Source organism: Schistocerca gregaria, chromosome 2, assembly GCF_023897955.1.
Source record: "Schistocerca gregaria isolate iqSchGreg1 chromosome 2, iqSchGreg1.2, whole genome shotgun sequence".
NCBI classification, from domain to species: domain Eukaryota; kingdom Metazoa; phylum Arthropoda; class Insecta; order Orthoptera; family Acrididae; genus Schistocerca; species Schistocerca gregaria.
Window position 1 is genome coordinate 87,115,258 of NC_064921.1, and position 24,235 is coordinate 87,139,492.

General features: G+C 40.8%; 1 protein-coding gene across 1 annotated transcript in view; it reads left to right on the forward strand.

The window, feature by feature from the left end:
- Positions 1–24,235, forward strand: part of LOC126336377 (integrator complex subunit 4) — a 102,374-nt gene that overhangs the window by 31,505 nt on the left and 46,634 nt on the right. The window contains exons 4-5 of the mRNA XM_049999991.1: positions 10,845–10,991; positions 13,977–14,144. Coding sequence (XP_049855948.1) covers positions 10,845–10,991; positions 13,977–14,144 — 315 coding nt within the window. The remainder of the gene's footprint in view (positions 1–10,844; positions 10,992–13,976; positions 14,145–24,235) is intronic.

Consider the following 24,235-nt stretch of genomic DNA (forward strand, 5'->3'; position numbering starts at 1 on the left):
ATTTCGTCGCAGCATAAAATGTGGGGCGTCTCTCGTCGTCTCCACCTCCTTTTCTTCCTTACGACGAGACGGCAGAAGACTGGTCCTATTACGAAAAACGTCTTCGACAGCACTTCTTGGCATTTCATGTTCACAGATGAACAAACATGTAAGTGTCTGTTCCTTTCATGGATTTCACCTTAAATGTATTGGTTGTTGTTGCAATTGGCACCTTTTGAAAGATCCTGCGTCTTTGTCCTTTGCTGAAATGTGCTCACTTCTGCCCGTCTATTTTCAAAAGCAAACACATGTGGTAGCCTCTCGTGTTGCCTTTTATCATTGTCAAAAACAACCGAATCAATCCTATCGCGCTTGGGCTGCTGATCTTCACGGCCTCAATAGAAAGTGTCAATTTGTTACTGAAGTTCCCAAAGAATCCTACACCGATTCCATGGTACGGATTGCTATTATCCGATCGGCGCCCGACAAAGAAGTTAGGCAACACGCCCTTCAGTTGGCAAATCCGACTCTAGATGCAGTCCTATCCATCACTCAGTCGTTTGAAATCTCTCGTGCCTCTGGAGCGCAAATAGAGGCATGGGGCGACATCGGGGAAATACAACCTCTGTGCGCTGTTGACGGAGTGTGTGGCATGTCCCCACCGGCCGACATGACCACAGTACACTCCCTAGTGCAGCCTCAGCCTAATCGTAAACAAACCTCTAAGAAACTGCAGCAAAACCCACTACAACTTCCTTCATGTCTGCAGTGTTTTACGAAACATTCACGAGAAGATTGTCCACAACTTTTGGGCCGTGTGTAACAAATGCAAAAAAAAAGGGGATATGTGTCATCCGTTTGAAAATCCGACCGCATACATGATGTTCATGAACATGATGCTGATTCTGATTCTGCGTTGTCTGTCAATTGTACTTCTTCCTTTTCAGGGAAATTATTCCTCACTGTCCAAATAGTTGGTCGAGATGTTTGCATGCAGGTGGATACTGGTTCTGCTGCCACTATCATCAATTCTCAGACGTATCTTCAGTTGGGTTCTCCAATCCTGTCACCTGTCACTAGGCAATTACGGACTTACAATAAACAGAAGATTTCTCTCTTGGGAGAATTTGATGCTGAGGTATCTTACAAATCTGTCGTTCGCACTGTTCCCATATTTGTGGTCGACCGTAGTAACACGGAGGATCTTTTTGGTTTCGATGCCTTTTGCATTTTTGGGTTCTCCATAGATGACTCTGTCAATATTGTCTCTGTTACTATTCCTTATGCTCAATTGGATTCCTTGTCGCGACATTTTCGGAGTAAGTTTTTTCGGGCTCAGCCCATTCCTGTGGCCCTTCGTGATCAGGTCAAACGGGAGCTGGATCGTCTTACTGCTTCAGGGGTCTTGCTGCCTGTCACTTCCAGTGAGTGGTCCTCTCCCGTCGTTGTTGTTGCTAAGCCAAATGGTGATATTCGTCTCTGTGGCGATTTCAAAGCCACTGTAAATGCTCAATGGCTTATCGACACTTACCCTATGCCTCGACCTGAAGAACTGCTCACTGAACTTGCTGGAGGCAAGCATTTTTCTAAAATTGACCTGTCAGAAGCTTATCATCAACTTCCTCTCGATGCTGCTTCCTGGCAGTTTCTGGTCCTTAACATGCCAACGATTGTCTTTCGGGGTTGCCAGCGCCCCTGCTCTCTTTCAGCGATTCTTAGAACAATTATTTCTCACTGTCCCTGGGTGTATAAATTACCAGGACGACATTGTTGTCACTGGCTCCACCACTGACGAACATCTTCAAAATCTGTGCACACTTTTTCGTGTCTTACAGTCTGCCGGTCTTAAATGTAATCTTCAGAAATCAAAATTTTTTCAGGCATCTATCACGTACTTGGGGTTTCAACTCTCTCGGGATGGTATTTGTCCGCTTCAGCAAACTGTCCCTGTGATCGATGCCCTTCCTCGCCCTACATCTGTTAAGGAAATGCAGGCCTTCTGGGGAAAATAGCATACTATCACAAGTTTTTACCGTTTGCTGCTTTGGTTGCTCAGCCGTTGCATCGCCTGTTGCATAAAAACGTGCCTTTTCACTGGTCCGTGTCATGCGATGCGGCTTTCCAGAAATTGAATACTATGTTGAAACAGGCCACGTGCCTGGCTTCTTATCGATGTGGCCAACATCTTGTTCTTGCCTCAGATGCCTCTCAATACGGGGACGGTGCAGTCCTTGCGCACCGTTTTTCTGATGGTTCTGAACAACCCATTGTTTATGCCTCCAAAACGCTCACGGATGCCCAACAAATCTATTTTCAAATTGAAATAGATGCTTTGACCATTATTTATGCTCTTCATAAGTTTGGTGTTTTTCTCTATTGATCCAAATTCCATCTTATTACGGATCACAAACCACTTGTTTCCTTATTTCATTCATCAACGTCACTTCCCGACAAGGCTGCACAACGCCTCCAGCGTTGGGCTCTTCACTTCTCCAGCGTTGGGCTCTTCACTTGTCTCGTTTCAATTATGAGATTCATTTCCGGGCGACGGCTCAACATGTGAATGCTGACGCACTGTCTCACCTTCCCATGGGTCCTGATCTGGCATTCGATAGGGACAAACTTTTGTGTTTCCACCTGGATGTTGCCGAGCAGCGGGTTGTGGACGGGTTCCCCATCACCGGGGACTGGCTGGCAGCTGCTACGGGTTCTGACCCTACCCTCTCCCGGGTTTTACGCTGTATTCAGAAGGGTTGGCCAGATCGTCCACCTGCTAAGACTTCTGATCCATTGTGGGACTACTATGCTTCGCGTTACCGCCTCACGGGTTGGGATGGTGTTATCCTCTTTTCCACCGATAATGCTTCGCTGCATGTTGTGGTACCTGCATCTTTGCGTGCTTCGGTCTTGCGCCTCCTTCACCAAGGGCACTGAGTGTCTCTCTCACAAAATCTCTGGCGCGCTGTCATGTGTACTGGCCCGGTATCGACTCTGAAATCACATACATGGTCGCTGCCTGCAGCCCTTGTGCGTCACAAACCGCCGCCCCGAAGTCATCTTTGTCACCGTGGCCTTTGCCTGAGAAGCCCTGGGAGTGTATTCATGCTGACTTTGCGGGACCCTTTTTAGGTATTTATTGGCTTCTCGTTATTGACGGCTACTCTAACTTTCCTTTCATTGTCCGTTGCACGTTGCCTACCATCGCGGCAAACACCAGTATTCTAGCTTGCATTTTCTCTTTTTAAGGCCTTCCCTCTACTCTTGTTACAGATAATGGTCCGCAATTTGCTTCTTCCGATTTTGCAGATTTTTTTGCCTGTCACGGTGTCATGCATGTCACGGCCCCTCCGTTCCATACACAGTCAAATGGTGAGGCTGAACAACTGGTCCGCACATTTAAGGCTCAGATGACTAAACTCTTGACTTCTTCTGCTGCTGATAATGCGCTTCTCCAATTTCTGGCTTCTTACCGTTTCACCTCCATGGGCGACTACAGCCCGGCTGACAGCCCCGAATGCTACTTCATCTTATGCGGCCTTCAACCTCATGGCCGCAGGAGCCTTCACTTGGCCGGTTCACTGCCGACGACCTTGTATGGGTACAGGGAAATGGCAGGTGGCCAAAATGGAAGCCTGGCCGCATCTTACAACACCGTGGCCAACGCCTGTATGAAATCCAGACCGACACGGGTGTTGCAGTGCGTCATTCGGACCAGCTTCGGCCTTGTGTGCCGGCAACGCCTGTTCTGGATGCTGCTACACCACCTTCGGCTGTACCTGATGCTCGGGATACTGGAATCTCATTACTCACAACGCAGTCCTCTCACCATCATATCGGTGCCAGCACAAGAACTGATGCCACCAGGAGACATGTCCATGCAGGAACCAGATGACCATCACCTGTTGGAGCAACTCTACTCGCCTCCTTCTCCTACGGATGTGGACACATCGCCCATGTCTCCTGTTAAAACAGCCAGACTTGCCACAATGGGCCGATTGGTGCATGGGGCCCCAGAAGATTCGACCCCCACGTCTCCTGTCATCTCGACCCGTTATCATCGGGGACACTTCCGTCCATACGGGAAGCCCCCTCCTCAACACTTTACGGCCAGTCAAACAACACCTATGGACGTTAGCAATCTACAGGCCACCTCCATCAAGACCTGTGCAAAAAATTCAAAGGGGGGGGGGGGGGGGGGAAAGTGTTGTGACTCACCGGTCTTTCAAAGTGCCGCCACGCAGTTACGCACGCCCTCTACATGCGGTGCTGTCTGCCAGCCATGCAGCAGCAGCCCCACCTAAGCAGCCAGCCAGCCAGCGAGCGACCGCTAGACTCGGACTCAGTTATGATTTGACTGTTAAAGTGTACACACGTCTTACTCTGTTTACTTGATCTGTGACTTTCATGTAGTGTGTCTTTCTTGAAATATATTTGTTCAACTTGAAGTTATAACACTACCCTTTGACATCAAGTGTCCGTTGGTATGAATAAGTATCACTTGCGCCAAACCCCCAGCTATCTTGGTGTCTGAATAATGTGCACATATTTTCATCTTTTTAATGATATACAGTTTATAATTTTTGTTTAGAAATAAATATGCAATATTCAACTCAGTTGAACTATTCAGTACCCCACACTATACTCACTGATCAATGACATTGTTACCCATCCATTACAAAGATCATGCTTAACCACTAATGTGGAACACTTTACCAGTGCTGAGTAAGTTATGTTAAAGTGTTGTTGTTGTGGTTTTCATTCTGAAGACTGGTAAGATGTAGGTCTCCATGCTACTCTGTCTTGTGCCAGTCTCTCCATCTCTGAATAACTACTGCAATCCACGTCCTAATGAATTTGCTTTCTGTATTCATATCTTGATCTCTCTCCATGATTTTTACCCCCACCGACACACTCTTCTTTCTAGCAGTAAACTGGTGATGCCTTGATGTCTCAGATTGTGTCCCATTAACCGAGTCCTTCTCCTGGTCAGTGTGTAAGACAAATTTCTCTTCTCCTCAGTGCTGTTCAGTACTTGATCTACCCATCTAATGATAGCACCACATCTCAAAAGCTTCTATTCTCTTCTTGTCCAAACTGTTTACTGTCTATGTTTCACTGCCATACATGGCTGAAAATACTTTCAGAAAAGATTTCCTGATACTTAAATCTTTAATTGATGGTAGCAAATTTGTGTTCTTCAGAAACACTTTTCTTTGCATTGCCAGTCTACATTTTATATCAACTCTAGTTCAGCTATTGTCAGTCATTTTGCTGCCCAAATAACAAAATTCATCTACTACTTTAAGCGTCTCAGTTCCTAATCTAATTCTCTTAGCATCTCCTGATTTAATTTGACTACAGTCCATTATCCTAGTTTTTCTTATATTGATATCCATCTTATAACCTTCATTCAAGGCACTTTCTATTACTTTCAACTGCTCTTCCAAGTCTTTTTGCTGTCTTTGTCAGAATTACAATGTCACCGGTGACCCTCAAAGTTTTTATTTCTTCTCCCTGGACTTAATGCCTGCACCAATTTTTTCTTTGGTTTCCTTTAGAGCATGTTCAATGTACAGATTTGATAACTTTGGGATAAGCTACAACCCTGTCTCGCTCCCATCTCAACCACTGCTTCTCTTTTATGCCCCTCAACTCTTATAATTGCTGTCTGGCTTCTGTACAAGTTGTAAATAGCCTTTTGCTCACTGTATTTTGTCCCTACTACCTTCAGAAAGTCAAAGAGGTTATTCTAGTCAACATTGTCAAAAGCTTTCTCTAAGTTTACAAATGCTACAAACATGGGATTGTCTGTCCTTAACCTTTCTTCTAAGATAAGTCATTTTATATCAACTCTAGTTTGGCTATTGTCAGACCCCCCATGAACCATGGACCTTGTCATTGGTGGGGAGGCTTGCGTGCCTCAGCGATACAGATAGCCGTACCGTAGGTACAACCACAACGAAGGGGTATCTGTTGAGAGGCTAGACAAACGTGTGGTTCCTGAAGAGGGGCAGCAGCCTTTTCAGTAGTTGCAGGGGCAACAGTCTGGATGATTGACTGATCTGGCCTTGTAACAATAACCAAAACGGCCTTGCTGTGCGGGCACTGCGAACGGCTGAAAGCAAGGGGAAACTACAGCCATAATTTTTCCCGAGGGCATGCAGCTTTACTGTATGATTAAATGATGATGGCGTCCTCCCGGGTAAAATATTCCGGAGGTAAAATAGTCCCCCATTCGGATCTCCGGGTGGGGACTACTCAAGAGGATGCCGTTATCAGGCGAAAGAAAACTGGCATTCTACGGATCGGAGTGTGGAATGTCAGATCCCTTAATCGGGCAGGTAGGTTAGAAAATTTAAAAAGGGAAATGAATAGGTTAAAGTTAGATATAGTGGGAATTAGTGAAGTTCGGTGGCAGGAGGAACAAGACTTCTGGTCAGGTGACTACAGGGTTATAAACACAAAATCAAATAGGGGTAATGCAGGAGTAGGTTTAATAATGAATAGGAAAATAGGAGTGCAGGTAAGCTACTACAAACAGCATAATGAACGCATTATTGTGGCCAACATAGATACAAAGCCCACACCTACTACAATAGTACAAGTTTATATGCCAACTAGCTCTGCAGATGACGAAGAAATTGAAGAAATGTATGATGAAATAAAAGAAATTATTCAGATAGTGAAGGGGGATGAAAATTTAATAGTCATGGGTGACTGGAATTCGAGTGTAGGAAAAGGGAGAAAAGGAAACGTAGTAGGTGAATGTGGATTGGGGCTAAGAAATGAAAGAGGAAGCCGCCTCGTAGAATTTTGCACAGAGCACAACTTAATCATAGCTAACACTTGGTTTAAGATTCATGAAAGGAGGTTGTATACATGGAAGAACCATGGAGATACTAAAAGGTATCAGATAGATTATATAATGGTATAAGACAGAGATTTAGGAACCAGGTTTTAAATTGTAAGACATTTCCATCGGCAGATGTGGACTCTGACCACAATCTATTGGTTATGAAATGTAGATTAAAACTGAATAAATTGCAAAAAGATGGGAATTTAAGGAGATGGGACCTGGGTAAACTGAAAGAACCAGAGGTTGTACAGAGTTTCAGGGAGAGCATAAGGGAGCAATTGACAGGAATGGGGGAGAGAAATATGGTAGAAGAAGAATGGGTAGCTTTGAGGGATGAAGTAGTGAAGGCAGCAGAGGATCAAGTAGGTAAAAAGATGAAGGCTAGTAGAAATCCTTGGGTAACAGAAGAAATATTGAATTTAATTGATGAAAGGAGAAAATATAAAAATGCAATAAATGAAGCAGGCAAAAAGGAATACAGATGTCTCAAAAATGAGATCGACAGCTAGTGCAAAATGGCTAAGCAGGGATGGCTAGAGGACAAATGTAAGGATGTATAGGCTTATCTCACTAGGGGTAAGATAGATACTGCCTACAGGAAAATTAAAGAGACATTTGGAGAAAAGAGAACCACTTGTATGAATATCAAGAGCTCAGATGGAAACCCAGTTCTAAGCAAAGAAGGGAAAGCAGAAAGGTGGAAGGAGTATATAGAGGGTCTATACAAGGGCGATGTACTTCAGGACAATATTATGGAAATGGAAGAGGATGTAGATGAAGATGAAATGGGAGATACAATACTGCGTGAAGAGTTTGACAGAGCACTGAAAGAACTGAGTCGAAACAAGGCCCCCGGAGTAGACAACATTCCATTGGAACTACTGACGGCCTTGGGAGAGCCAGTCCTGACGAAACTGTACCATCTGGTGAGCAAGATGTATGAAACAGGCGAAATACCCTCAGACTTCAAGAAGAATATAATAATTCCAATCCCAAAGAAAGCAGGTGTTGACAGATGTGAAAATTATCGAACTATCAGTTTAATAAGCCACAGCTGCAAAATACTAACTCGAATTCTTTACAGACGAATGGAAAAACTAGTAGAAGCCGACCTTGGGGAAGATCAGTTTGGATTCCGTAGAAATACTGGAACACGTGAGGCAATACTGCCATTACGACTTATCTTAGAAGAAAGATTAAGGAAAGGCAAACCTATGTTTCTAGCATTTGTAGACTTAGAGAAAGCTTTTGACAATGTTGACTGGAATACTCTCTTTCAAATTCTGAGGTGGCAGGGGTAAAATATAGGGAGCGAAAGGCTATTTACAATTTGTATAGAAACCAGATTGCATTTATACGAGTCGAGGGACATGAAAGGGAAGCAATGGTTGGGAAGGGAGTAAGACAGGGTTGCAGCCTCTCCCCGATGTTATTCAATCTGTATATTGAGCAAGCAGTAAAGAAAAATTCGTAGTAGGTATTAAAATCCATGGAGAAGAAATAAAAACTTTGAGGTTCGCCGATGACATTGTAATTCTGTCAGGGACAGCAAAGGACTTGGAAGAGCAGTTGAACGGAATGGACAGTGTCTTGAAAGGAGGATATAAGATGAACATCAACAAAAGCAAAATGAGAATAATGGAATGTAGTCGATTTAAGTCGGGTGATGCTGAGGGAATTAGATTAGGAAATGAGACACTTAAAGTAGAAAAGGAGTTTTGCTATTTGGGGAGCAAAATAACTTTTTATGGTCGAAGTAGAGAGGTTATAAAATGTAGACTGGCAATGACAAGGAAAGTGTTTCTGACGAAGAGAAATTTGTTAACATCGAGTATAGATTTAAGTGTCAGGAAGTCATTTCTGAAAGTATTTGTATGGAGTGTAGCCATGTATGGAAGTGAAACATGGACGATAAATAGTTTAGACAAGAAGAGAATAGAAGCTTTCGAAATGTGGTGCTACAGAAGAATGCTGAAGATTAGATGGGTAGATCACATAACTAATGAGGAAGTATTGAATAGGATTGGGGAGAAGAGAAGTTTGTGGCACAACTTGACCAGAAGAAGGGATTGGTTGGTAGGACATGTTCTGAGGAATCAAGGGATCACCAATTTAGTATTTGAGGGCAGCGTGGAGGGTAAAAATCGTAGAGGGAGACCAAGAGATGAATACAGTAAGCAGATTCAGAAGGATGTAGGTTGCAGTAGGTACTGGGAGATGAAGAAGCTTGCACAGGATAGAGTAGCATGGAGAGCTGCATCAAACCAGTCTCAGGACTGAAGACAACAACAACAAAACAACAACAACAACAACAAAGTCATGGAGTCAGTATTGCTTCCTGTGTTCCTACATTTCTACAAAATCCAAACTGATCTTCCCTAAGGTAGACTTCTACCAGCTATTCAGTTCTTCTGTAACGCTTCTGTGTTAGTGTTTTACAGCCATGACTTATTAAACTGATAATTTGGTGTACAGGGCAAATAAAGTGATGATTTGTGTACAGTTAGGTAAACTCTGTCATCTTCATCTCACAGCATAAGTGATTCCATCATAAGACTTCTTCACTTATTCTAAACTGTTTTGCTGGTGCATTTCCAGTAGAACCAGAAAAGAGCAAGTAAAATATTAATCTTACCATTAACTCTTGTTGATTACTGGGAATGAATGTTTATATTTTTGAGTATTTAACTGAGATATCAAAAATTATGGAAAGGATAGGCTGCTACTCACTCTAGAGATGACACGTTGAGTTGCAGACAGGCACAACAAAAATACTGTTTTACATTAAACATTTGGGCAAAGCTTTCGTTAGAAAAGAAAACTACACACACACATTCACACAAGCAAGCATACATCACTAACACATGACTGCTATCTCTGGCTGCTCAAGCCAGACTACAACTGAAACATATGTCCATGTCACATACCAGCTCTGCTGCAATCATTGCTCAGCTTTTTATATTGGTAAGAGTGCCTACCAGCTATGCACCAGGATGAATGGCAACCTCCAAACTGTGGCCTAAAGCAAACGGGACCACCCTGTTGCACTACATGCAGCTGAACACAACATGCTTGATTTCAATGGCTGCTTCACAATCTGGGCCGTCTGGACCCTCTCATCCACGACCAGCTTTTCTGAACTGCACCGATGGGATCAACCTAAAGTAATCCACTGTCTGCACACCCTCTGCCCCATCACCTCCTCCCAACTCGGGTTCCCTCACCTTCATTGTGCATTGCTGTCTGCCAATGCACCCCCACTGCTCCTCTCCTTTCCGCCCTCCTTTTTTTCTTACTCCCTTACCCTCCCCCCCTTCCGTACACCCTCCAGGTAGCCTTCTCTGCCACCTGTAGTCCCTTTACACCCTGCCAGGCAGCATGTTTCCCTCTTACCCCACCCATACCCCAGTATACCTTCCCCGCTCCATTATGGATTGCTTTTCCCATTCGGCATGTTTCAGGTTCAGTATGGCCTGAGCAATCAGAGATAGTGATCAGTTGTGTACGAGGTGTGCTTGCTTTTGTGACTGCTTGGGTGGTTTTCTTTTCTGATGAAGGCTTTGCCTGAAAGCTTAATATGTAATAGTTTTTTCCATTTTGCCTGTGTGTCACTCAGCATGTCATCTTTACAGTGAGTGGCAATCTATCCTTTCCATAATTGTTGATATTCTGACCTGAACTTTCCTGTTATTTGATTTTGCTTAACTGAGATGTTAGTGAACTAAATTGACTATGTCTGAATGTTGGTAATCAGTGTTTCTGGGTGCTAATTCAGTATGACTAATCTCCTTGGCAGTTGTCTCTTATGTATGTGAGAGCCTAGTGATTCACTGAAAGTTTTGAAATAGAATTTTATGCCTAATCATTTACAGTATACTTTTATTAGCAAGTTGCAATGCAAGAGATAATAAGAGGAAAAAGACATTAACTTTGTCATAATGGAAATTTTTTACTTATTCTTAGTTATAATTTTCATCTGTATCAGATGAATGAAATATTTTTATTGCAGGTTATAATTGAAGAAGTAATGCAGGCTATGAAGAATGAGGAGTCACATAAAGTTATATCACAAGGCATATCATCACTTTTGAAACTTGGAAAGCTTTTGCCAGACAATGCCACAACACATCACAGGCTTGTGTCCTTTGTAAAACAGGTAATAATGTTTTAAATTTTGTTATTGCTGCTTAACAGCAATCTAATATGCTGTCTGCTTAATAGTAAAGGTGTGGCTTCGACAATATTGCTAATAAATTCGTTGTGCACAGTGTGAAAAGGAACAGGGCACTTTCTCAAAACGTATGTTTTATTGATGTAACAGAACTGAAATACGTTTCACAGTTGCTTGAAATTATTTTCTCATTTAGTACTAATGAAGGTTCAAAATTACAGTAACCACTAAATGGTGCCATTGAGACCTGACATTACTATTGTTTTAACATTTGTAATTTGTTAGTGTTAAAATAATAGCAACTCGGAAATTGTCTGAATAGTTTGTTTACATTGGGACTTTAAGGAAAGAATGTTGTGAAAAAACTGAAAATTTCTCTTGGATGTTACTGTTGGATGATTTTTTTCCCCCCTTATAAAGATCAAGCTAAACAATGCCTCAAATCAGTTTGGTCAGATTGTAGTGATCAGTTGTCTTCAGAAAAGTACATGTATATTCTGCAAGCCATCATATGCTGTATGGCAGGGGGTAATTGTTTTGCATAATTTCAGCTTATTCATGTCTCCATCAGTGATGAATTACATGAAGAATACAAAAAATCAGTTGTTGCTCAGAAAGTATCAGTGTTGTGTGCAGCATGATTCAATTGGATCAGCATATGATTTACTTTGAGCTAGAGACAGCATTATGCATGTTGGATACTGCAGTACATTTGATTTTTTGCAAGCATTTAGATGTGAACAAGAACTATTCCCAACGATTCTGCACAATTTGCTTGAAGCTCGAAAATATACTTTATCAGTTGAAGAAAAGATATCTTAAATAAATTCAACCAAGGAACTGCAATATCCATATTGTGAGATAACAGCCAGATGTGGCTAAATAATTAATCTATTTCTGTGTTTGTTTTAAATAAAATAGAAAGAAACTTCCACATGGGAAAAATATATTAAAAACAAAGATTCCAAGACTTACCAAGCGGGAAAGCGCCGGCAGACAGGCACATGAACAAAACACACAAACACACACACAGAATTACAAGCTTTCGCAACTGGCAGTTGCTTCGTCAGGAAAGAGGGAAGGAGAGGGAAAAATGAAAGGATGTGGGTTTTAAGGCAGAGGGTAAGGAGTCATTCCAATCCCGGGAGCGGAAAGACTTCCCTTAGGGGAAAAAAAAGGACAGGTGTACACTCGCACAAACACACACACATATCCATCCGCACATACACAGACACAAGCAGACATATTTAAAGGCAAAGACTCTTTGCCTTTAAATATGTCTGCTTGTGTCTGTGTATGTGCGGATGGATATGTGTGTGTGTTTGTGCGAGTGTACACCTGTCCTTTTTTTTCCCCTAAGGGAAGTCTTTCCGCTCCCGGGATTGGAATGACTCCTTATCTTCTGCCTTAAAACCCACATCCTTTCATTTTTCCCTCTCCTTCCCTCTTTCCTGACGAAGCAACTGCCAGTTGCGAAAGCTTGTAATTCTGTGTGTGTGTCTGTGTTTGTTTTATTTGATATGTATTAACAGGGACATTAAAACACAAGGTGTGCTTCCGCCAGCAGCAGCACTGCTCCGTCGCTGTCAGGGCGCTGGTTATTTTTCGTGCATGATAGACGTGGTGAACAGTATTTGTTTGGGATGACTCCAATGCAAAAACTACAATGCAGATATTTACAAAAACACCAGAAAAAAATGCACATGATGACTCTTAGGAGGGACACCCATTATATTGTAAATGTATGAACATTAATTTTTACAAAAATATGGAATTAAAAATTATGATATTCGACAAACTCTCTGTGGTATTTACTCTGGGATTGCCAGCCTCTGCTGATTAGAATTATGCAAGAGAGTTGCAAAGAGTTTGTTTACAGAGAATGTCTATACGTAGCTGACAGTGAAACATTCTGTTTGTTGATCGTGATTCACAGGAAAAGGGTATTTTTTAACGTGACAACCACAGTTAAGAGATTGTTGTATTTACAGAAGAGTGAGTTATATACATTTCATGTGAACATATAACAGTGGAAAAGTTTCATAATGTATTTTTCATACAACAGTCCACACTCCATTGCATAATGCAGGATTCATTTTGGAAACAATTTCTAGGCTTTGGCTAAGCCATTTCTTCATTATATGCTTTCTTCTAAGAGTACTAGTTCAGCAAGCTTTGCAGGAGAGCTTCTATAAAGTTTGGAATGTAAGAGAAAGCTATTGACAGAATTGAAGCTGTGAAGAAAGGGTCATGAATCATGCCTGGTAAGAACATTGTCCATGAAAGCAAAGACTCTGAGTTTGTGTCCTGGATCAGCACACAGTTTCAAATGCCATTTGAATATAAAGCTCACTTGGAAACTTGTGTCTAAACTGTCCTCTAAAGTTCAGAAACAACTACAGGTTCAGAGTTCTGTTACAGTTGTTGGATCGCTGCAAAGGAAAAAATGAAAGGGGGCAGGTTTATGGAGGAGGTGTAGTACTTCTTGTAAACGTGTTGTACAGACGTTGTCATGTCAATTTGTTTTTCAAGCTTGTATCAAATTCATAAATTTTAGTCGCTGAACCTTCATGTTTTCAGCTTGGTGTTGAAATATATATCCAAGGTTTCTTCCTTTGCTTTTAATGTAAGTTGGAAATTGTCCAAACTTTATTACATTTGAAATTTAATCAACATCTGTTTAAAAGTATTTTGAAAAGTATGCAGTACAATCTACAGTTGTGTACTGTTAAGTATTCCTTTTTATATGTAGCCTAAGTTTTTCCTGTATGTTGAAGTAGATAATGAGTTAGTATTGATTTATAAACATATGAAAAAGTGAATTTATACAAATTTCAATCTGATAATTCATTTAGCAAAGTGGATAGTAATATCAGGTTTGTTTTATTCCTTGCTTTCTTTTCCTGCCACTTGTTAATTAAAAGTATCTACTGTATATATAAAGTGCAATTACCATGCATATTTTTGCAGTATCTTTCAGATACCAGTCACTCTGTAAAATGCAAATGTTTGGAGCTGATGGGTGAATTAGTTTCTATAAGTTCTGATGCTGGAACTATACAACCACTCTTGAGACTTGTTGGGGACTACACCCATTGTGAGGAAGCTCGTGTCCGCAGTGCTGCCTTCAATACTATGGTGAGCAGATTTTGTTGCTTTCCTAAATGGTCTACTATTATTGAATTTCATTTAGATCATCAAAAAGTGTGTAAACTAGATCCTGTTCTTATAATGTAATACTGAGAGGAAGGCAAATTGGGGTTCTTGTGGAAGTTCTGTACTTCCTGACATCCCAAGAAGCCTGTATTATTGTAACTTGGCTCTATTGACGTCCAAGTTGTGTTTAAGATTTTACTCTCTCTCTCTCTCTCTCTCTCTCTCTCTCTCTCTCTCTCTCTCTCTCTCTCTCTCTCTTATATAGGGTGTCCCATTTATCTTGACCACTCTAAATAACTGTTTGTCCAGTTGCAAAATACAGACTTCAATCAGCATGATTGCCTTCGTTGTCACTTTGATTTTTTACAAAGATATGAACAGCAGTATGACTTTTTTAAATGGCACCCTGTATTTTTTATTCGGTAATTCATTTCCTCTCCTAAAGATCTATTCCAAGAGGTATCGCAGTGTACCATTCACTGAAAAACAATGTTATTACTTACATAACACAACATTGACTTTGAGCCCGGGATCACAAACTCGTCCACATGCTGGAGTTGTCAGAAAACAAATGAAAACCAAGTAAAAACATAACACAAAATTTGTTTGGACTCTCCTGTACCATTGCCCAGGAGTAGAACATTCAAAGGTGCTCAAAGTGGTGACCGTGGACACCAATACACTGGTGCACTTGTTGAATGAAAGAATTATTTACTGCTTCCAGTGTTGCCTGCTGAAGAGAATTACAAGCAAGCACAATATGTTCCTGCATCCTCTGGAGTTGTTGGAGTATTGCGATGGACATCGTCTTTAATGCAGCCCCAAAGAAAAAAGTCCAGAGGATTTTAATCAGGAGACCTAGCACGCCAAGTAACTGTTCCTCCTCGACCAATCCACCTGGCAGTATACCTTCAGTTCAGAACACGACATGCACGCAAGGCATTATGTGCTGGACATCCATTGTGTTGATACAACATAAGCATTCTGGGTCTTAGTGGCACTTCATACAGAAGAGGAGGTAGAATTCGTCTGAGGAAGGTGGGATACGCTGTGCCGTTTAGACTACCATTGATGAAATAAGGGCCAATAATTGTAGTACCAAGCATCCCACACCAGACATTAACTCTCCATTGACGCTGATGTTCCATCTGTCTAAGCCATTGTGGGTTGTCGCTGGACCAATAATGCATGTTCCTTGTATTTACCTGTCCTTTGTTTGAGAAGGAACATGCATCGGTAAATAAAACATTGGAGAAGAAGTTTGGGTTGGCGAGGATTTGCTGCTGTGCCCGCTGACAACTGTACACGATTACGGAAATCATTCCCACGCAATTCTTGATGAGGGGGTACATGGTAAGGATGGAACCGGTGATGTGGAAGAATAGAACGTACACTCTTTTTAGGAATGCCAGTCTCGTATTCAAGCTGTCGTGTGCTCACATGTGGATTAATAGCAATAGAAACAAGAACGTAACTTCGGCAGCTTCGTGTGTGCGAGTGTTACAACGATTGCGTTGTCATGGGTTGAAACTTCCCGTTTCCTGAAGCATCGCAACAAGACTAGAAAATTTCCGTCAGAAAAGAGGGTTCTTGTCAGGATATCGCTCTCTGTACAGTTCCGCTGCCTGTGTAGCATTTTGCCTACCTTCAACAACTACAATAATAGAAACTTTATGTCGGTGCAGTTTGTAGGAAGGACAGCCTTTACTGTATGCCTACTCTACACAACAGTACTTAAAAGGATTAAACAACTGTATTTAATGTACCCATACATAAGAAAACAGTATTACAGTTACTGTTGTGCTAACTTGCATTCCCCATAGATGAGTAGCATTTCTACCTTCTGTTTGTTGGTGTACATTCTACTCACAAAACTCTTCAGCTAACAATGGACAACAGAATGATGGGTGTGCATTCTACTACATTTGTCCCCTGCCAACATCAGCACATGGATGTGTTCCATTACCCCCAGTACCGGCACTAAGCGCTGAGAGCGTTAATGTCAGTGTTAAGTTATGTAATTAATAATGTGTTTCAGTGAATGGTACACTGTGATACTTTTTTTTAATAGGTCTTTAGGAGAGGAAATGCATTACTGAATAAAAAATACAGGGTGACATTTTAAAAAGTCATACTGCTGTTCATATCTTTGTATTAAAAAAAAAAAAAAAAAAAAAAAAGCTACAATGAAGGCAATCATGCTGATTGATATTCCCATGATGGCTAAAGAACATTTGCTTGAAACATATTGTAATTTGCATCTGGACAAACAGTTATTTAGGGTGGTCAAGATAAATGGGACACTGTATATTGGAAATGAATGTAACATGTACATACATTTAGCATTTGAAAATTCAAAAGATGATGAGTTATTGGACCACATAGTTGGTTGTCTTGAGTTCCTTACATAAAATATTCTTTCTCTGTTGCAACAGCCAGTATTCATTTTTTCCTTAAAACTTTGCAGTATGAACCAGTACAATTGAAATAAGGTTTTCATGTCTTTAATAATTATCACTGCGCACTACATGAAATCTTATAGAATATGTGATAGCTACAACTGGTCAATTATAAATGCAGGGAAGATTAGGGCTTATGAGTGTATGTCTTAATTTTGCTACTGTGAACCAGCCACTGACACATATTCCTCTGTGAACCTAATATGGCCCAGAGTGTGAAAACATAAATCATATCCTTTTTACTTATAGTGTGTAGATATTTCTCCTGCCTCCACCCAGCAATAGCTCCACAGAACTAAGCAAATGGTATCTGATCCTCCAGAATATTCTCCATTTCTGGTAGGATAATTCAAACTTTGTCTATTCAGAAAGCAATCATTGTTGAATAATTATTGTTAATATTGTTTCTGTTGTTACTATAACTGTAGTAGTGTAGTGTGGACATTGTAAATTGGCAGATGGCCACAAGAATGAATAAATGAGAACTTAGATGCCCCTTAATGGGAGAGAAACTGTTTGGGAGAAAAAGCCTCACCTCCCTCTCACAATGGTACCCTATATGCTGGTTCACACTTGACCAGTAATTCAGTCAAGTACCAAGTGATTCAGCAGCTCTACTTGAAAGCAAAACAGCAAGTATGTAAGTGCACATTCACACTTGGTTTAATTGGCAGTCAAGTGTTGGCTGTTGTCAAGTTTGCACTGCAACGTGATTCAGAGCACAGGAGCTAACCAAGGTATACATCTTGCTGCAATTGTTGCACTTGACGAGGTGGAAGTAAAGATTGAAACTGTAAGGAAGAGAAAGACAAAGTGAGTACAAAAATGGAAAGAGAGTTGCATGTAGCATCCAGTGCTTCTGTAAGAACTCATGACTGAAGACCCAAAAGAATGCTTTTCAACGCTGAGGATATTGGGAAGTTGCATCAGATTTCTGTTATAAGAAGTGTATAGTAAAATTCAGTGTTCAGATACTCATCTAATAGAAGCCACACTTGTAGAAAGTAAACTGCAATCAGTGTTGTACCTTTTTGCCACTGGGTGTTGTTTAAGGACCCTGACATACCTCTTTCGATTAGGGAAGTCAACTATTTCTTTAAGAAATTTTTGATGCTATTTATGAGGTGTGGAAGGACTTCATCAAGTTGAGGACTGAAAAATTATCTCTTAAGGTTTTGTGTATGCATATTTTATTTATTTTAATATGATATGTTTTCAAGTAATTATTCAGGGTGTAAACAAATCGGAGGGAAAAAACCCCAAATTTTTACATCTGGGAGAAATCCAGGAAAAACCCGGGAATTTTTTAGGATCCCAGGAACTTTTCATTGTTTTAGTTTTCAGTTAAATTTTTGTAATTTTGACTGGTAAAATCCGATACTGTAACAAAGTATGTTACTGTATCCCACTACTGCAGATTCTACATCTACATTTATACTCCGCAAGCCACCCAACAGTGTGTGATGGAGGGCACTTTACATACCACTGTCATTGCCTCCCTTTTCTGTTCCAGTCGTGTATGGTTCGCAGGAAGAACGACTGTCTGAAAGCCTCCGTGCGCACTCGAATCTCTCTAATTTCACATTCGTGATCTCCTCGGGAGGTGTAAGTAGGGGGAAGCAATATATTCGATACCTCAGCCAGAAACGCACCCTCTTGAAACCTGGTGAGCAAGCAACACTGCGATGCATAGCACCTCTCTTGCAGTCTGCCACTTGAGTTTGCTAAACATCTCCGTAACGCTATCACAGTTACCAAATAACCCTGTGACGAAACGCACTGCTCTTCTTTGGATCTTCTCTAACTCCTCTGTCAACCCGATCTGGTACGGATCCCACACTGATGAGCAATACTCGAGTATAGGTCGAATGAGTGTTTTGTTAGTCACCTCCTTTGTTGATGGACTACATTTTCTAAGGACTCTCCCAATCAATCTCAACCTGGTACCCGCCTTACCAACAATTAATTTTATATGATCATTCCACTTCAAATCGTTCCGCATGCATACTCCCAGATATTTTACAGAAGTAACTGCTACCAGTGTTTGTTCCGCTATCATATAATCATACAATAAAGGATCCTTCTTTCTATGTATTCGCAATACATTACATTTGTCTATGTTACGGGTCAGTTGCCACTCCCTGCACCAAGTGCCTATCCGCTGCAGATCTTCCTGCATTTCACTACAATTTTCTAATGCTGCGACTTCTCTGTATAATACAGCATCATATGCGAAAAGCCGCATGGAACTTCCGACACTATCTACTAGGTCATTTATATACATTGTGAAAAGCAATGGTCCCATAACATCCCCTGTGGCATGCCAGAGGTTACTTTAACGTCTGTAGATGTCTCTCCATTGATAACAACATGGTGTGTTCTGTTTGCTAAAAACTCTTCAATCCAGCCACACAGCTGGTCTGATATTCCATAGGCTCTTACTTTGTTTATCAGGCGACAGTGCGAAACTGTATCGAACGCCTTCCGGAAGTAAAGAAAAATGACATCTACCTGGGAGCCTGTATTTAATATTTTCTGGGTCTCATGAACAAATAAAGCGAGTTGGGTCTCACACGATAGCTGTTTCCGGAATCCATGTTGATTCCTACAAAGTAGATTCTGGGTTTCCAAAAACGACATGATACTCGAGCAAAAAACATGTTCTAAAATTCTACAACAGATCGACGTCAGAGATATAGGTCTATAGTTTTGCGCATCTGCTCGACGACCCTTCTTGAAAACTGGGACTACCTGTGCTCTTTTCCAATCATTTGGAACCTTCCGTTCCTCAATTGAGACTTGCGTTACACGGCTGTTAGAAGGGGGGCAAGTTCTTTCGTGTACTCTGTGTAGAATCGAATTGGTATCCCGTCAGGTCCAGTGGACTTTCCTCTTTTGAGTGATTCCAGTTACTTTTCTATTCCTTGGACACTTATTTCAATGTCAGCCATTTTTTCGTTTGTGCGAGGATTTAGAGAAGGAACTGCAGTTCGGTCTTCTTCTGTGAAACAGCTTTGGAAAAAGGTGTTTACTATTTCATCTTTACGCGTGTCATCCTCTGTTTCAATTCCATCACCATTCCGGAGTGTCTGGATATGCTGTTTCGAACCACTGACTGATTTAACGTTAGAGCAGAACTTCCTAGGATTTCCTGTCAAGTCGGTACATAGAATTTTACTTCGAATCCACTGAATGCTTCACGCATAGACCTCCTTACTCTAACTTTGACATCGTTTAACTTCTGTTTATCTGAGAGGTTTTGGCTGCGTTTAAACTTGGAGTGACGTTCTCTTTGCTTTCGCAGTAGTTTCCTAACTTTGTTGTTGAACCACGGTGGGTTATTCCCGTCCCTCACAGTTGTACTCGGCACGTACCTGTCTAAAACACATTTTACTATATCCTTGCACTTTTTCCATAAACACTCAACATTGTCAGTGTCGTAACAGAAATTTTCGTTTTGATCTGTTAGGTAGTCTGAAATCTGCCTTCTATTACTCTTGCTAAACAGATAAACCTTCCTTTTTAATACTGCAGCAATAAAACATGAACGAGAGGAAAAAAAGTAAATAAAATTTAAGTTGCAAAGGAAACATGCCACATACAACAACAAAACACAGTGCTCATGGAAGCATCTGCCGACAGCGAAATGTGTCAAAGCCTATAGGAAAACTTTGCTATGCTTCATAACAACAAATTGCCTCCAATGAGTGTGACGTCACAACTGTTTACATAGATTTGTTTGAGCAGTTGCAAGCGAGCTCATGCGTGGTTGAGTTGCGTACGAGTAGTACCATCTCCCGCTCCTGGCTACAGATGTATGGCTGTTAGCCATATAAGTTGTAGCAGCAAGAGCAGCCAGATGCTATCCAGAAAAATTTTACTGGCATGCCCAAGGTGTCTGGTTCACGCATGCGCAGCAGGCCTGGATCTAGGGGCCGGGTAGGGAGGGGGAGGACCAGGGTATCTGCCCCCAACAGCAATTTCAGTGGGGGCACCAAATCCATGCTCTTGAGGAAAAAACCTTATTTCACAAAGCGCCTAGCATCCATCGCACATCGGTCTATTGATTACCCATAAGATTTGGAAACGCATCCCTGTTGGTTTTTGAACATTTTTAATGCATTTTAAGTTGATTTCTGAATGTATCATAAGTTGATTTTTGAATGCGTGAATAGCGTACATGATGTCCTTGCCAGGGGAATCCCGGTCGCTCTAGAAATGAAATTTCCTACAGACAAAAGGAACGGGTCTACACGAGCTGAATGGAATAAACCCAAAAGGGTGAATGCCAATCACTGCTTATGTGGTTGACTGGGTTTGCGAATGATCAGCTTTGTTGTAATTACTAGTGCAATCTATAGATTCAGACTACCAGAGTGGAAATAAACGTCAAACAGGAATAACAGGTAAGAAAGATTATGTGTTACCTTCTCAGTGTACCCAAGAAAATGAAATTTTGACAGAACATTTTTGGCCAGATCACTGCACTAGTAAGGGCCAGTTGTACAGTTCTCGGTCTAGCAGCCACTTATGTTCTATTCTGGGAGTAGTGTGGAATAAGCGTTATATGAACAAGTAATAACATCTAACCGGAGAATAAACACGGGATAACTAAACCGGTGATTCTGGCAGGGTTACTGAAGCTAACAAGAGAATAAGTTTTGACACTGGCAGGATTAGTTACAGAATTAGTGATGACAAGATTGTTTGTTGGAATGAGGAAGATGAAGTAACAGGGACATCACACAAATTATGGAAGACTATGATGATTCCAAATTTATTCAAAAATTTCATACTACTACTTTCCGATCTAATGCTTGAGAAGCTTCAGCGTGTGAATGAAATGTGAAACTGTTTCCTAACATAAAGCTTTTTGTTTTTAGTAGGCCTGATAGGCATTTGATATTGGTACTTTGTGAATTATATTCTGTCGTGCTATAAAAATGACCATTTGTGCCAAAAAGGTCTCATTTATTTGGCGTGTGCTACAATTGTTGCAATATTAGACAGGCCTATTTCCTTTCATCTAGCTGATGGGCAAAATAGACATAATCAGATGGAGAATCACACCAGTCTTCAGTACTATTTGTATTAACAGCTTTTTCAGTATTAGATAACGACATTTTGATTTTTCATGTACTAAAATGTTCGATAAACTTTGATGAGGTAATAGATTCTTCCGCAGAAATAAAGCATGCCATGTAAAGCTAGAGCCAGATCAGAGAAAAAAGTGCTAGGGTCTAAGGATTGAAGAAAAGTTTACTGTCTTGCTTGTCTCTTGTATTTACTGCTTTTATGTATCCTATATTTAATTTTATATCGCACAAAACAGCAAGTTATTAGCTAATAGGCAATAAAGAGTAGAAATTTTCTGAAGCGTTCATGTTCTCCCAGTTACAGATAATCCCATCCAGTACTAGTTGTCAGTTAAAAAGAGGCAGGACATAAAACTGGCGGACTGGGAACAGGAGAGGCACCACAGGATGCTTTAATTTCCACTGTCCTGAATATAATTTGATGGCATCAATTACAAAATATACACATTTGAATTCCACAGAGCGAAATACAGTGATGTGCAATTGAAGAATGCGGTCTGAAGAGGCGAGGCACTGCACTTTGGCACACTTAAGACCAAATAAGGTGTCTTACATTTCCTCGAACATACATGTTTTATGTATCACACTCTTCAGAAAGATGTGCGCTACGAAATGAACATATTTTTGAAAAGTCAATTTTTTTTTATATTCGTGGTGTCGTATCTCAAATGCTCGTGGGAGGGGCGACCCTATCTGGTATTGCCAGGTTCGGAAATATCGTAGATCCAGGGTGGAGGGGGGGTAGTCTCCATGTGACCCATGTTTACGTTTAGTGGTTTTGCTGTTTCCTCTTCATTTGCAGTTCTCATGTCAAATGAAAACAAAACAAATTTCTGTGGCCGGGAGCCATCGAGTGAATTAAAATACGTTCACATAATTATGGAAGGCTAAAATATGTTATTAGTTTCAGATCTTATTTTATTTCTATCTTTCTGACAGCCAATCGCCTTGAAGAGAAATGTTGTTAATTTTGTCAGTTTGTTAAAGAAATTTGGCTTTTAGTAATCTTTTCTGCCAAGACAGTCAATTTATTTGAAAAGAAGTATTTAATTTCACTCCATTGACTTGTGTCAAATGTTCATTGCATTTGAAGTGTACGTTTTCATCTTCTAGCACATAATGGCATTATGTCATAATAAAGAACCAAGCATGAGATAATACAGTACTGGTATTCAAGGAAAATTTACATCCTGCAACCACACTGAAAAGCTTAATATCAGATCGAGGCCTACTTCATTGGGAATCTGGACATGCAAATGTGCACTTTTAAGCCGAATTATGCATTTTAGTATGGCGCTCTGTGGCAACTGCTAAAAAGGAACCTAACAGGTCACAGGAAAATATTGTGAATGGGGTTTGAAAAGCGTTAGTTTCAGAGTATATTTCCTTTTATGCAAGGTGAACGATGTGCGAGAATGTATGATGAATTTCTTATATCACAGACCGTTTGACTCTCATTTAAAACTCAGCTTTTTGAGGACGAGCCATAGAAGAATTTCGAGCCCAATAGATCTGGCATTTATGTCATTGTTAAAAATTTTAGTGGCACATTGTGTGATATATCTTAAATTGTAACATGCACAAGAAAAATAAAGCTTACCATCTCTGGCAGCTTATTAATCTATAGGATGTGGAGAGCGGGTGTGGTAATTACGAGGATAAATAATCACACACACTCCTGTCCCGTATTATGAGTACTTTTATTCTCACAGCGTATACACGAAGCATGTGGCATAGAGTGCTGCTGCAGAGAACTGATCTTGCTGTGGTAGGGCAGCGATATTTTTGAGAGGTAGAGCCAGTGGTTTATGTCCCCACAAATCTCCGAGACCAATATTATATGTGAAAGCTTTTCTTTTCTTGCTGTAGCACTGTATATTAATTTCAACCATTAACTTTTCCTATTTGTTTGTTCGCACTACTCTTAACAATGTTGTTGCTATTGGCTGACTACATCACGTGTCCTGTACCCTGAATATCCACTGTCATTGGCTGGCTGGGTCACATGACATAAGCTGTGACTGGCTTACAAAAGTGCATTGCAATCTCAGTTTCAGTGCTTCAGAAAGTAGCATGCGGTGTTTGGTGGAATTTGCATTTACACTTTCGTAATACGGAAATATGCAGCATACTTGTTGCTGCAAATCAAAGATCTTTCCAAAACGTGTTTTTCTCCCCCGAGTTTTGCTGTCTAAAGTGCCGGGAAATTCTACACCGGTGTATAAAACCGTAACCATTCAAAGGATTTACAGTTCCTAGGGAAAGTACACTGTCACTTAACATGGAAAGAGTGTATTTTAACACGGGACAAAGTGTATTTTCAACTGGAAAAAAATCAGGGTTTTTTTTTTCCTTGTCCGCATATACACCCTGTTATTGTAAGATAAAACAAAATATATTTTAAAACAAGACTTCATTACACAACATGAAATGAAATCAAAATTATCAGCTGTCATTCATGAAGTGACAACGTCTGGTGGAGAATGTGTCAAGTTTATTTACGAATGAGAAGAATGTG